The 15,148-nt window shown below is 37.3% G+C and overlaps 1 protein-coding gene across 1 annotated transcript; it reads left to right on the top strand.

Moving 5' to 3' along the window:
* The first annotated feature begins 4,687 nt into the window (after positions 1-4,687).
* On the top strand, positions 4,688-14,733 carry LOC149838473 (structural polyprotein). Its single transcript, XM_090007703.1, has 5 exons — positions 4,688-4,822; positions 4,894-4,975; positions 7,479-7,602; positions 7,699-7,820; positions 14,291-14,733. Exons 1-5 carry the CDS (start codon positions 4,743-4,745, stop codon positions 14,405-14,407), a joined length of 525 nt encoding a protein of 174 aa, XP_089863829.1. The 5' UTR covers positions 4,688-4,742; the 3' UTR covers positions 14,408-14,733.
* The last annotated feature ends 415 nt before the right edge of the window (positions 14,734-15,148 follow it).

Here is a 15,148-nt window from a genome sequence, read left to right as displayed (position 1 = left end):
GGTAACAACGTGAGAATAAAGAGGCTCGAAGTAGAGAGAGGGTCAATCTTGACATATGGCACCGTCAGTTAAAATAGTTCAGCATGTTCTTGATTCCTTTGACATTTCATATGATAAAGTTTATTTCAATAATGTGTGTGAAGCATGCCAATAAGGAAAAAGTCATAATCTTTCATTTCAAGAAAAGTCTAGTTTTGTGCTTCACCCACTTGAAAGAATCTATTCTTACGTTTGGGGACCTGCTCCCATTTTGAGTGTAGACAGTTTTAGGTATTATGTTATTTTTATTAATGCACTCTAAATACGTGTGAATTTATTTCTTGAAAAACAAATTTGATGTTATATATGTTTTTCGAGCATTCAAAACCCATGTTGAAAACGTTATAGGTTTCAAAGTCAAATATCTTCACTCCGACTAAGGAGGAGAATTTCAAAGCCTATCCAAGTTCCTTATTGAAAGTGAGATCAGACATAGGGTCTCTTGTCAGCATACCCACAAACAAAATGGGTCAAAAGAATGTAAACATCAATATATTGTCGACACGGGCTTGACCATGATGGCACAAGCAGAGATAGCACATAAATTCTGGTCATATGCCTTCTTTACAGTTGTGTTCTTGATAAACCGTACTCCATAAAAAAATTTGGATTTCAAAACACCTATTGAGATTCTTCACAAATCAAAACTAAGCTATCAATTTTTTAAAGTGTTTGGCAGCGCTTGTTATCCCTGTTTGAGACCTTACAGAAAACATAAGCTTGAGTACAAGTCATCCAAATGTATGTTTCTCGCATATGCTCAATGACATCATGAATACTATTGTGTGGATTTAAAAATTGGCAAAATTTACATCTCATGTCACATTATTTTTAATGAATCATGCTTTCTCTTTAAAGACCACTTACATTCATCTCACAAACCTATAATCTCTGAAACTATTCACTTACCTATGTTGATTTCAACTCCTTTTAGCTTAAAATTTCCCAACACATTAAATTCATCTCCAAATTTAGCTTTGCAATCTTCCACCAAACTTCAACCAAAATCTAATGATCAGACTCAAATCTATAATAGTGACCCCATTCACTTGAAGTCTCACATGTAGCCAAATTACCTATAGCTGAATTTCTTATAGCCAAGTTACCTTCTCGATTAAATACTTTAAGATTCAAACTCATTCCTCCAATTAGATCTCCTCCCATGATAACGAGGTTCCAAGATGCAACTCTAAAACCTAAGGCATATCAAGTCACTCGACACTCTATTCCTAAAGCCCTCTTTTCAATTTTACTTCTTGATCATGAACCCATCACCTATAGAAAAGCCCATCAAAATCCTAAGTGGCATGAGGCAATGCAATTGAAATATTAGGCATTAATGAAAAACAACATGTGGACTCTTGTTCCTCTAGAATTTGCCAAGCATGTTGTCGGATGCCAATGTATATACAAAATCAAGTGCAAGGCAGATGGGAGTTTGGAAAGGTATAAAACCCGTCTAGTGGCAAAGGGGTATAGTCAGCTCGAAGGCTTGAACTACTTTGAGACATTTAGTTTGGTTGTTAAACCCACAACCATTCGTATCATGCTAACCATGGTTATTAATAACAATTGAGTCATTAAACTAGATGTTCAAAATGCTTGTCTTTATGGCTTTCTCTCAAAAGATGTGTATATGGATCAACCTCAAAGTTTTCAAGATCCAAATCATACTAATTATGTTTGCAAATTACAAAGAGCTCTCTATGGTTTAGCTTTCAAAACTTAGTTCATATTTATTTTCTTTAAGATTTATTGAAGTCAAAACCGACACATCCTTCTTTATTTATAAGTCATGAGGGGTAATTGTGTTCATGCTGGTATATGTTGATATAATCATCACTGAAAGTTTCTCATATCATATAGAAAGATTGATTTCAAAATTGAGAACAAAATTTGCTATAAAAGACCTAGGGTCGATTCACTATTTCTTGGGTATTGAAACTTTTCTATCAAGAGATACATTGGTTATGTTTCAACAAAAGTACATTTTAAATCTTATCCAACATGTATCTTTGCAAGTAGCTAAACATGTTTCAACTCCTATGGCCTCTTCTCCTTCTCTTATTGGGTAAACAAGATCATCATTCAAGGATCCATCTCTATAAAGAAGCATTGTAGGAGTTCTTCAGTATACCACCATGACTCATCCTGATATTTCATTTGTTGTTAATAGAGTTTGTCAATACATGCATGCCCCCACAAACATTCATTATAATGCAGTAAAGTGTATCCTTCGATACTTGAATAAAACTCTTGACTATGGAATAGTTCTCTCAACATCAAAATATCTAAATATCCTTGCATTCTCAAATGCAAACTGGGCAGGATGTTCAGATGACAAAAAATCTATAGGAGGATACTCTATTCTTATTGGTCAGAACTTAGTTTAATGGAGCTCCAAAAAGTAAGCCACTATTTCTCGATCAAGCACTGAGTCTGAATATCGTGCTCTTGCCAATGCCGCAACTGAAATAATGTGGATACAAAATCTGCTTCAAGAACTTAAAATTCATTCCAAGGTTCCACCTACTTTATGATGTGATAATATTGGAGCTTCATACCTTGCAGCCCATCTAATGTTTCATAGCCGAAGTAAGCATATCAAAATCGACATACATTTTGTTTGTGAAAGAATATCAAGAGGTCAACTTCAAGTGAAATATATTTGGTCCAAAGATCAAGTGGCTGATATCTTTACCAAACCGCTTTCTGCTAATTGGTTCAAATTGTTATGTGACAAGCTCAATGTGACTTCAGTTCCGTTGAACTTGCGGGAGGCTGTTAAAAGACAAAAGATAAGTTCATACCTGAAGATAAGGATAATCAAGAAGATTTGAAAATAACAACAAGAAATAATGTTGTCAAGCATTCTTAAAATAAACAATATATTTGTAATAGAAACCTTCAAAATAGGCAAGGTGAACTTGTCATATCCCTAATGTATGTTTATATAGATAAATGAGAATCGACCCCCCTCTCAAGATTTCAAATCCTTGAGAGTGGGTTCCATGGATGTAGGTCTTTGCATTTGACTGAACTATGTAATCTTGTGTGTTTCTTTGTTCTTCGTTTGATTCTAATTTTCTCATAGAAGTGGCATAAGTGTAAATACCTGAATTACTTTGGACTGAACACTATCCAAAGGGGTGGGCATCGGGCTAGCCTTGTTTAGAGATCGACTCATCGGGCTTTAAGTGTAGCTCTACCCATTTATTAATAGGTCGTCGGGTTTTGGCCTAGTTCTTAACGAGTCCGGGTTTGAAGAGCAGCCCATGACAAGCCCTATTGGTCTAACAGGACAATACGAAGTGGGTTGAGTCTGGCCCGACCTAGCCCAAATCTATTTATAAATAGTAATAAGTAACAAGTTCTCAACTTTTCATGCACCCAATTAATTATCTTTCTATTTTTTATAAAATTAATGTAACTAATTAGGTAAATAGTAATAATTATCAAGTTACTATGAAATAGTTAATTTTTATATTATTAAAAAAATTAATAAATAACTCAAGCTCATCGAGCCGACCAGATAGCCTGTGGGCCGATCCATGTATATAACGGGTCGGGTTTTAGCCCGATACCGAGCCCAAACCCGATCCATGGTGGGCCGGGTTGGCTTGACCCATTGGGCTGCCTGGCACGTTGCCCATCCCTATCCTAATGAAAGGATCTTTGGTCTATAAACAACCGATGAGTAGGGATGGCAGTGGATCGGGGATGAAGGGTATGAAACAGGGATAGAGGCGGGGACGAAGGTTAAAATCCATCCCCGTTCGGGGATGGACGTACACTTTTCTCCACCCCCAACCCGCCTCATCTCCGTTTGAACCGGGGATGGAGGACATAAAACGGGGATGAAGGCGGGGGTGGAGGTTAAAATCCATCCCCGTCCGGGATGGAGGTTCTAATCTTGAGGCGGGGCCGGGGTGGAGACCTTGTCCCCCGCCCCACTGCCATCCCTACGGATGAGGATCATAAAGCAACCAAACTTAGGGCAAACGGACCTTTTTTTTTTAATATTTTACTCTAAGCAACTCGCACAAAGATCTAGTCATACGGCTTAGCCTGCCATAATTATGATTGTTGTCTTGTTAGTGTAAAACTTCGAGAGGTTATCCCTCAACCCCAAGGAGTCGCCAAGCTTAGGTTTACACAAGGGGGTGAAACCCATTCTCTATCCTACTACACCAAACCCTTGGGTCTTAGGCAAAAGAACTTTACCATACTTTTGTTGGACTTGGATTTTATCCTCTTAAATTAGTTCTTGCAACTGAATGAGCTCAGGGAGTCTGATTCGTTTATATCCCTATTTTAAGTTGTATAAGCTGAGTGACAAATATTAGCATTTTTTTTCAAAAAAATATGAGAATTGGATAGCTGATATTTGCCGATAAAAAAGCTGAAAATGCTATAGGCTATTTTTTTTTTCTTTTGTAAAATTTTATTTTATTTTAATTTTGTTTGTAAAAAAAAAACACGAGAAAAATAAATAAAAATATTTCAATTTATTACGAAAAATTGGCTGCCGATATTTACCGAAAAGAACGTTTTGTCCCTAGGATTGTGAGGTGAAAAGATCAGGTGCAACTTGTGAAAAAAACAGACAGCTGTCTGTTTGTTAACATGAAGTTTCTCCCGAGTCTGACACAGGAAATCTGATAAAACAACACAGAAAGAAGAAGAATTAAAGAGGAGAAGAAATGGGAATCCCCATCTCTCTCGTGGCTTCTCTTATGTACTTGTTGCTATCATCATCGTCTGTGCTTTCTCAAGCACAAAGGTTCTCTCTCTCTCTCTCTCTCTTGCTTATAAATACGATGGTCTGATCGAGAGGGCTCCCTGTATTTGCAGGAATTTCAAGGAATTGAGGGGAAACGCGACCTTTGATTGCACCCCATCTGGGCCTTGTGCCGCCTGCCACTATTCCGAGAAGGTCAGTTTGTGGGTGGTCATCAACGCCCTCACTGTTCCCTTCTTTTGTTGTATTTCTTTTCCGTTTCCCCCTTGCTGTTTTGGTTTTGGTTATGCCACTATTTATTGTTTTTGATCTGAATGATTGATTCGCCAAATCATTCTCAATTAGGTTTCACCCTTTTTTTTCTACCTTTTGTTGCCCCTTCTGTTTTGCTTATCATATTGTTGAAGTTTCCGATTATTTACTGCGAATCCTCTCTCTCTCTCTCTCTCTCTCCTTTTTTGGGTTTGATTCCGTGAATGAATTACTTGGTTTCATCGAATTGATTGACCATTTCCTTCCTCTTTCGTTCCCCTCTGCGTTTTTGCCTTTGAGCTTTTAAATGTATTCGTTGTTGTTGTTAGATGATTTTATTATCTATTGTGCTCAAATTTGTCTCTTTTCACCTCTAAAATCTGTCGATTATTTCCCTTACTTTTTTCAAATTGTTTACCTAGTACTTTCGGTCATTATGCTCTTCCTTCTTTAAATGATATGACTTTATCAACCGTCTTTTTGGTTTCAATCTCAGTGAATCTTTATGTGTTTTCATGTACGGTTGCAGAGTATGGCAAATTTGTTCATTCTTATGCACTTCTGTCATTATGGATTGTGTATAATCATGTTTTGGGCAGATATATGAACGTGCAAAAGCTGGGGTTGCGTGACCTCTCAGTTCAATGTGTGCTGTTATGTATATGGGCATATCATTTGCTTCGATCATGAATTTGGTGTGTCTGCCTTCGTAGAATTCTGTTGAGACAAGGAGCCTTCAGAAATTGAATGATCTGTTGCAGCAACTTATCATTCTTGTCTCAACCTTACGGGGCCCAATTAATAACATCACCAGCTTCTTGCATATGATAACTTGCTGCAATAGATCTGGTTTTTGGGATATGGTAAACTAATAATTTTTTTAAGGAACAAATGAAGGTATTTGACTGTATCTGTCCTTTTATGGTAGGGTTTTGGAATTGATTAGTTCTCAATTGTTATCTTTTAGGCTGTTGATCTAGTATTTACCTACACACTTTTGATGTATCTTCATTAGATTTATCATGTTGTGAATTTTGAAACTATCTATTAGATGGGTTGAACAATGCAACCTCTTGTTGTCATAAGCAAACTTATCCTGTAATTGATAACTCGTGGGTCATGGCACTAGATACTTTGTTGATTTATTCAATTCCACCTTGTATAATGTTCCATAAGTGGATTCCAGTAAGCATCTGTCACTTTTCTCTGGGAAGTTTATGGATTGGAACTAATTCTTTGTCACCATGGCCTAACTCTTTTTTTTTCAATGTTATTATCAATGGTGCATGATCAGAACCATGAAGACTCAAAAGAAATGGGAGAATTTGCTTTTTATCTAGGTAGTAAAATTTGAAGCATCTAGCTTTTGGATTATGGGTTGGAAAAAGAAAAAGCAGATTTGATTCCAGGAATTGAAGAAAATAGAAATTTAATTTGTTAAGGTGGTATTCAATGAGAAAAGTAAGTTTCTCTCCTGTTTTGGGCTAAATAAGGACAGCAATCTTTGTCGAAGTCAATAAAAAACTTCACAGAACGAGATATTAGTATATACCTGTTGCAATAGATAACATATATTTTCCTTTTTGGTAAAAACTGTAAAAGAGGACTGAAGAAACGGCTAGGTCTATGGCCTATGAATCAAGGCATAACAGAAGAAAAGATGACAAGATGAAAAAGAGGAAGGAATAGGAGTATGAACTTTCTTGAATAAAGGGGAAGCAAATTAATGTCAAGAAGAGATTGACATGAACAAAAAGCAAGAAAAATAAGAGGACAGGAGTTTTTTGATCAATTAGGTGGAGAAAGGATATCGATGACAAGGACACAGACACAAAATTGGTGTGAGACTAAGAAAAGGAGAAAGAAAGAAGAAAAGAAGATTACATGTATGACATGAGATACAAAAACAAGTCAACAATCAAGCAGGGAGAGCAGAATTGTTTAGGTTAGATTCTCCAAGAATTGTCCAATCCATACTGCAATAGGGAGGACGTTATTTTATCATGGTTTTAATATTGATTAAGTTACAGTTTTCCTAAACTGCATTTATAGATAATAATTTTGCATATGATTCTCACACAATTAAATACGAAAAAATACATAGTACAATCACATGCGCAACAATGCTATGGAGTTATTACCTTCAAAACTATTGATGTCCTGGAATGCCATTTTCTTGGATTTTAGTATTCATTGTCACTAAGGCTCCAAGGTTTAGTATCATATGAAGCAAACTTTGATTGCTTAGATTATCTAGAGAAGAGCTTTCTATCTAGTTTGGATGCCCATTTTTTTGTGTAAAGATGTTTAAGAAATGGTAACTTCTGGTTTGCCACTTAATCATATCTTAAAATATATAAATTCAGTTTTCATTTTTGACGGGCATGGTAATATCTGATTCCTCATTATCACTCTCATTTAATTTTCTGATAGAAATTTCTTGCAGAATGATGTAAAGTACCATTGCAGTGAAACTGGCTACCGGATTCCCTTCAAATGTGTGGAAGTTGAGCATGCTGTGGGTGAAACAAATGGCCAAAAGTTTCAGAAAGGCAGACATGCTTTGGAAGGTGAGTTCAAGTTGTATCCTTCTGATCATTCAAAATTGTAAATGTATATTCAGCACTTCAGAAAATAGGACTGTGCCTCATTGCTGAGATATCCAGGAAGGAGGGTACTAACGGATGACTCATCGAAAGAAAAGCAAAGGAAGCATCAACATTATATGATTTTTAAGAGCTGTGTACCGATTGTAAATGAAGAAAAACTTACGGTCCTAGGTTTTGAGGTATGTAAATCTTAAATTGATGCACCCAGACTTTAACTGGATTATCTTTTAGTTTGTGATGCACATTTTGTTTTTCTGTGAGAAAATATTGATTTTCCATCCTAGGTTTTGAGGTATGTAAATCTTAAACTGATGCCACCCAGATTTAACTGGATTCAGGGGCCTCAAGAGAAGTTGAGGCCCTAGGCATATTTCATTGGAGGCCCTCAGCATGTACCATGTTTCATTGGAGGCCCTCAGCATGTGAAATATTAGTGTTATATATATTTTTTTCATTTGAGGCCCTAGGTGGTGGCCTCAAATCTCAAAGAGGCCAGCCGGCCCTGACTGGATTATCTTTTAGTTTGTGTGAACGTTTTTTCCTGTGGGAAAAATTGCTTTTCCACCTCAGTTAAGTTATTGTTATTCATATATTGTGTCATTATGTAAATGATTAGATTCAATGAGAAGGTTTTTTCTTTTGTTTTTTTTTTCCTTGGAAGAAAGTGAAGTAAAGCAAAACATGTATTTCATCCTTCCCTTTGTAACTCATTAGATTGGAGGAAAAAAATATCTTTTTATGGACTCCATTGAAAAGAAAAGGAAAGGATTGGAATTGCAAGATGTTTCGAGGTAAAATAAAAGAAAAATGAAGAAAAGATGAGGATTACTTTCATAATAGCTTTTTAACTTCAATATTGCAAAGGTCTTATTGGTAAGTTCCCCTGCCCTGTCACTCAATTTTCACTTCCAAGGGTCTCATTACTTTTTTGTTGGTTGTTTATGTTTCCAAATCTGGAAAGAACGCCTCTGATTTGTCCCTTTCTGATGGAAGAAGAAAAGCAATCAAAGTAAAAATCTGATGCTCCAGGTGTATCAACTATGAGATTGAATGGTCCTGTACTGAGGATCGCTTTCATATGGCTGTTAATTACCTTGGCTACTATCCTAAGAATATTCATCATAGGGATGTTAAAAAGCCTTCCTAAACAGTGAATTGGAAAAAAAGATGTATATGGCTTGAACAAACCAATCGACTCCTTCCTTTTACATTTGGCGGAGATACAAGGATGAAAAAAATGTTTATTGTGATTATGCCGAACAGCCCACTGGAGCAATTTCCCATACCCCCATCTTGGTCTGTTAGGATGCCTTAGCTGCATACACCACTGCACTTACACTTGACACCTATTGTGATGATGAGTGGTTCATCTTGCCATGACCTCAGCCTCCTAGAACCTTTTGCATGTGGGTAGCAAGGGCGCCCTGGCCTGTGGCTAGATCAAAATGATTGTGCCACTACCCCTGACTTCCCAGTTCCCACCATCTTTCCAATACAGCCTGTAAGCTGTGGAGCCCAACATTTGATGCATCGTACATGGCTGTCAGGTGCAATGTCACAAATATTTTGTGCGATGTGATTGCACCCAATCTGGCGTCGCCTGTACTAGATTGATGTTACATACTCACCCTTCCTACATTGGGTCCATAGATCGGCATTTGTATTCGGGCTTGTGATATTTTTGTACTATGGATCCACTTTCATAATTCAAGCCTATCCTTTGCGTTTTGGTTCTATCTTTTGTATTTCGGGTTTGCTTGGGTCCAAGTGGGAGTTAGAGGATCCACTCTGTTCTACTTAGCCTCATTCCAGCTATAATGTATAAATAAGTTAAGGTTCTTGTAGTTTGTATCTTTTGGAATAGTGGAATTTCTGTTTGCAGAGTTCTTTCATTGAGCGCTCTATTGAGAGGATCCCTACCTCAAATTAGGGAATTGATCTTTTAGACTCTAGAAAGATCTAGTCTTTAGGAGAATAAACTCTCATTTGAGCTCTTAAGGCCGGTTTGTGTAGCGGAAGGGATCTCCGCTGGGAGTGTTACCATGGAGCTCCCTTCCGCAGAGCTTGAGTCTGACCCCCCCTCTACATGGGAAGTGTTACCATGGAAAATTGGGGGGTGGGGGCATTGATTTTGGGACCTTTTTCCGCATGAAAAGGTATTTCTATCGAGGCTTGGAAATGCTTGGGTGAGAAAGGTTTAGTATGGTTGGAAAATCTTTTTAACAAGATTTGGCGGACAAATAAGATGCCTAATGAGTGAAGGAAGAGTACTTTGGTGCCTCTCTATAAGAATAAGGGCAATATACAAGATTGCACAAACTATCGTGGTATAAAACTTATGAGTCATACTATGAAACTTTGGGAGAGGGTGATTGAGTATAGGTTGATGAAGGTTGCCATGATATCGGAGAATCAATTTGGTTTTATGCCTAGAAGATCAACTATGGAAGCTATACATCTTCTTAGACAACTTATTGAGAGATATAGAGAGGCGAACAAAGATTTGCATATGGTTTTTATTGATTTAGAGAAGGCATACGATAGAGTACCTAGGGATGTTCTCTGGTGGACAATGATGAAGAAAGGTATTTCTCTCAAGCACATTAGTATAATTAAAGATATGTACGAAGGAGTAATAACCAATGTCCGCACTTGTGGAGGGGTGACAAAAAATTTTCCTATAACGGTTGGGTTACATCAAGGATCTGCATTAAGCCCTTTCCTTTTTGCTATAGTGATAGATGAACTTACGAAATCAATTCAAGAGAATGTGCCATGGCGTATGTTGTTTGTTGATGATATTGTTTTGATTGATGAGTCTAGAGCTGGGGTTAATGCTAAGTTAGAATTATGGAGACAGACTTTGGAAGCAAGAGGTTTTACGTTGAGAGTAAGACAGAATATATGAAATGTTAGTTTAGTAAGCAACGAAGTAGTGATGAGAGTGTAGTGAAGCTTGGTGAGCAAGGAATAACGGTGGATGACTGTTTCAAATATTTGGGATCTATCATCCAAAAGAATGGAGAAATTGATGGAGATGTAAATCATAGGATTAAGGTTGGGTGGATGAAATGGAAAAGTGCAACTGGAGTGTTGTGCGATCGTAGAATGCCATTGCGGTTGAAGGGAAAGTTTTATAGGGCGATAATTAGACCCGCTTTACTATATGGTACAGAATGTTGGGCTGCCAAGAGACATCATTTTCAAAAAATGAGTGTAACTGAGATGCGTATGCTTCGATGGATGTGTGGAAATACACTAAAAGCTAAGATTCAGAACGAGGAAATACGTAAGAAGGTAGGCGTTGCATCCATTGAAAATAAGATGAGTGAGAATCGTTTACGATGGTTTGGGCATATTCGGTGAAGGCCTAATGATGCTCCGGTTAGAAGGATGGAGAAATGAGAAAATATATTAGCTAAAAGAGGTCAAGGTAGGCCTAAGAAGACTTGGATGAGGATGATAAGAAAGGATATGAATGCTTTGAACCTCACCGAGAACATGGCATTGGATATAAATGATTGGAGGAGAAGGATTCATGTGGAGGACCCACAATGATTTTCTTTTTGGTTCATATCGCCGACCCCAATTGTTTGGGATGAAGGCGTTGTTGTTGTTGTTGTTGTTGTTTCAGCATGAAAAGAGGTCCCGCTGTTTGTGTTGCCGCTGTGGGCTCTGCGGAAACACATCAATTACTGTGCATTTCCGCAGAAAGCCCCAGCTTTCCGTGGCACACAAACAGGCCCTTAATATGTCCCAAACTACGTAATATAGTGTATTACTATGCATGGTGATTCTCTTGTATTTTCTATATTTATTTAAGGCATTCTTGTCCATTCATGTTGTTATAAAGTCAAAAGTAAGAGGTCTATTTCTGTCCTGCTTTAGAGATGTTAGAAAGGGGTATCCACCCCTTTATGTTGTTGTAATCCTTATTGTCATGCAATGAATTTTTCTTCTACACTTGTGCTCGTTTTCTCATGGCTTCCACCTGATGGACTGATAGTTCTTAAGCCCCACCCTAGCTAGCCAACCCATAGTTTCCCTCTCATTAGGGCTGTGAACGGGTTCAGTTTGTATCAAGTACCCAACCCGACCTCGAATTCCCGGATATGGGCATGGAAAGTGTCAACTCAAATAACCCGAACCTGACCCTAACAATATGTGGGCCGGGTTTGGGTCATGATTTTTGCTGGGCACCTGACCCGGCCCAAGTATTATATATATATTTTTAATAAAAATAAGTTTCTAAAATTATCCGGGTCTGGGATTCTATTTTCATGACCCGAACATGAACCCGGTTATTAGTTATATGGGCAGGTCCGGGTCAACCCTGACCTGACCTGTTGACAGCCCTACCTCTCATCTTGCCAACTTCCCTCCAAATTTCACTCCATCTCCCTCCACTAGCCTAGTGACTGCATCAGTTGAAAACTATCAAGACTATAGTTTGATGCAGTCTTGCTTCATGCTCATACCATATATGAGACTTCTGTTATTTTTCAGGAACCATTATTAACGTGCCCTCTAGTTAGCAAATTTCAGAATATTGCAATTGATGAGGGAAAGTAGTTATTGCTTGCTGGGGTGGCTGTCTTTCATGTTATCAACTATAGTAATTGCATGCTACAAGGATGATTGGGAGTGAGGGACTTTGGCAGGACACATTGCAAGAAATTGAAACCTTTTTTTTATGTGGAAGGAGATAGGGGAGGATGGAATTTTGGGTCAAGCAAATCTTGGTTATGTTATTGTTTCCTTCTCTAAATTATCATGATCATTGACGTCAGGCAGGGAAAAATCTTGGGTGGGGTTAGTGAAATCTAAATATATCTCCAGAGAGTCCTGGCAGTTTTTCCATTGTGAGATGGGTTGCATATGGAACTCCTGCTAATGCCTTTAAAGTTTAAATCATGGTATTCTAAAAGAGATCCTGATAAGTAAGCTGCTAAGGCTTGAATGTTTCAATATCTCTAATTCCAGGTAAAAAAAAGTCTAGGTTATGTTTATATAGCATTTATATGCAGATCTAGATATCTGATCATTAAATTCATCTACCAAATATTTTGCTATTGATGTATCCAATATTTTGGTTCCTTCAATGGTGAGAAGGTTCAAAGTCTACGACCAATGATGATCGGACGACTCCCCTTCTCCAATGTTTTAGTGTTTCATCAATCGGACCTTATATAGTTGTTGTTTATAATTTATTTAGTGAGAAACATGCTTTACACAGACTTTTCGACATCTAGGCATGTTTTTTTGAAAGGTGAAAAATTGACAGCTCGCAATGCATTTAAAACTTTACAATATAAAGTATTGTGGGCCTTTTATTTTTAGCACTTTAAAAAATGCATCTAAATATCGAAAATTCATAATCTAAAACAAGAATCCAATATATAAATCCAATCGATGAAAAACTTGATTGTTAGAAATGGAACACTGTTGATCGTCATCAATTGTAGATCTTGGACCTTCCTTTGGTTGCATCGTCCTCCTTTCCTATATATATATATATATATATATATATATATATATATATATATATATATATATATATATATATATATATAGAGAGAGAGAGAGAGAGAGAGAGAGAGAGAGAGAGAGAGAGAGAGAGAGATGCATTGGTGCTGCCCACTTTCTCGTTCTGCGTTTTTTCAGTATTTTTTCTCACATCTAACACTATAGATGTGATCTATAGGTTTTGTTTAGTGGGAACCGGCTTTTGGATCTCCGAAATATGACCTGTATACAGGTTTTTCCGGTGATCCAAAATCAATGGCTATGAAAGTACCAGTTTTTCCCTGCTCATAAAAACATGTTTTTTTGTCAAAGAAACATGATCCAAGAGTTTATTCCCACTAAATCAAGCATGCTAAACACATCTAATGGTTCAGATCTATCATAAAACACTTCAAAACCATGGGGCAGAACGGGAAAAGAGGCCTACACATTGTACTGATAGATAATACTTGCTAGCCGGTTTACATTTGTATGAACCCCATACAGTTGGATGCTTAAAAATTGATACCTATTCTGTCATCAAAAGTGGGTTGTATGTTCTTTGTTCAGGATCACTAGATTTTTTTTTTCTGTTGGCCGGTGCTTCGTATTGCATGTTCAGACTTCAAAGAGATGTCATGATTTGGCTATAGATTGTTTCATATGTATTGTACTGTGAGCATTACCTTTGAAAGTTCAAGGAGAAACGATTTTGAAATGGCCAATGACATAATTGGGGCAAATAATTAAGGAATAGGAGTCTCTATCACTTTCGCCACATGTTCTCAGTTTGAGAGATTTCAACGGGATCTTCGTAGTAGGAACTCCTTAACTCTATTGTGATCATATTGAAATGTTCATATGGCACACAGTAAAGTGGATTATAGAATACATGCTGATCTTTAATTATTAGGGGTCTGGATCTAATCTCATCTTATTATTATGTGATAGTTAACATGTATGCTCGTTTAACTTTTTATAAGTACAAATGAACGCATGGCATGCCCGCGTAATGATGCATACTTTAACACATCATTGTCTCAAATGTACTTGCATCACATTGTTTTAGTTTACTAGGTAATAAATATGTTTGAGCTTTCTTATGCTTAGATCATTATCTAAATGTTGGTTTTTCTTTATCCAGGGGATGATTTTGTGTCTGTTATTTGTAAGCTATCCAATCATTTATATTAGAAAGAAACGTGCCTTTTCAGCATCTGGACTCGGAATGGTGAGAATCCCTACAAACTCAAGGTATTAACATGGAAGCAATCACCTGTTCACATTCTTTTGTATGAATCAAACATATGCACGTCATTGAGGATTTCGACTGAAGCACAAGTGTGATCACATTCCGGGCTTGGGTGATAACACACATTGTGGGAGTTGGGAGTTCCTGCATTTTGATCAGTGTAGAATAGCCTTGGTGGTGGAAAGAACCCCCTCTTGTAATAGTTTGGCCCTGTTTTACTGACCAAAATTTTGATGAGTTGAAACCACTTCGATTTTTTGTAACAAAAGTACCTCTTCGTTTTGTGTTAATTGTTTCGACTTGTTAGCATCTAAAATTGAATGGGACTTCCGATCACAAATGGTGAATGACTAATTTGTGTGGCATTGGAAGCTTTGTGGTTCTGGTACTCTCAATGCATGCTTAAGGTTTAAAATCTTTTTTTTTTTTTGGTTATCAAATAATGACTTAAAAACCAATTACGTCTGAAAAACAAAGGTGGTTAAATGTAATAAGTGAAGTTTCGGTGATTTTCTGTCAACTGATAAGTTCGGTGGCGTTTTGTAATTTATTCTTTTCGTGAAGGGTGAAAAACGTATGTAGCTGACACGCGTGACTAATAGAACGGTTTAGTTGCTTGGGAGCTTGGCTTAGCCTACAACGCAAGTTGGCTCGAGCTTGATTTGGATCTAGGGCTGTCAACTTGTTGGCTATCCGACCCTTCAGGGTGCAGCAGACCCCGCCTGAAAACTTTTTTTTTCTATAGTCTAG

This window comes from Nuphar pumila, chromosome 5 (assembly GCF_984573655.1).
Source record: "Nuphar pumila chromosome 5, dmNupPumi1.hap1.1, whole genome shotgun sequence".
NCBI lineage: Eukaryota > Viridiplantae > Streptophyta > Magnoliopsida > Nymphaeales > Nymphaeaceae > Nuphar > Nuphar pumila.
The sequence above is the reverse complement of the archived record's forward strand: the minus strand, read 5'-3'. Positions and strand labels throughout refer to the sequence as shown.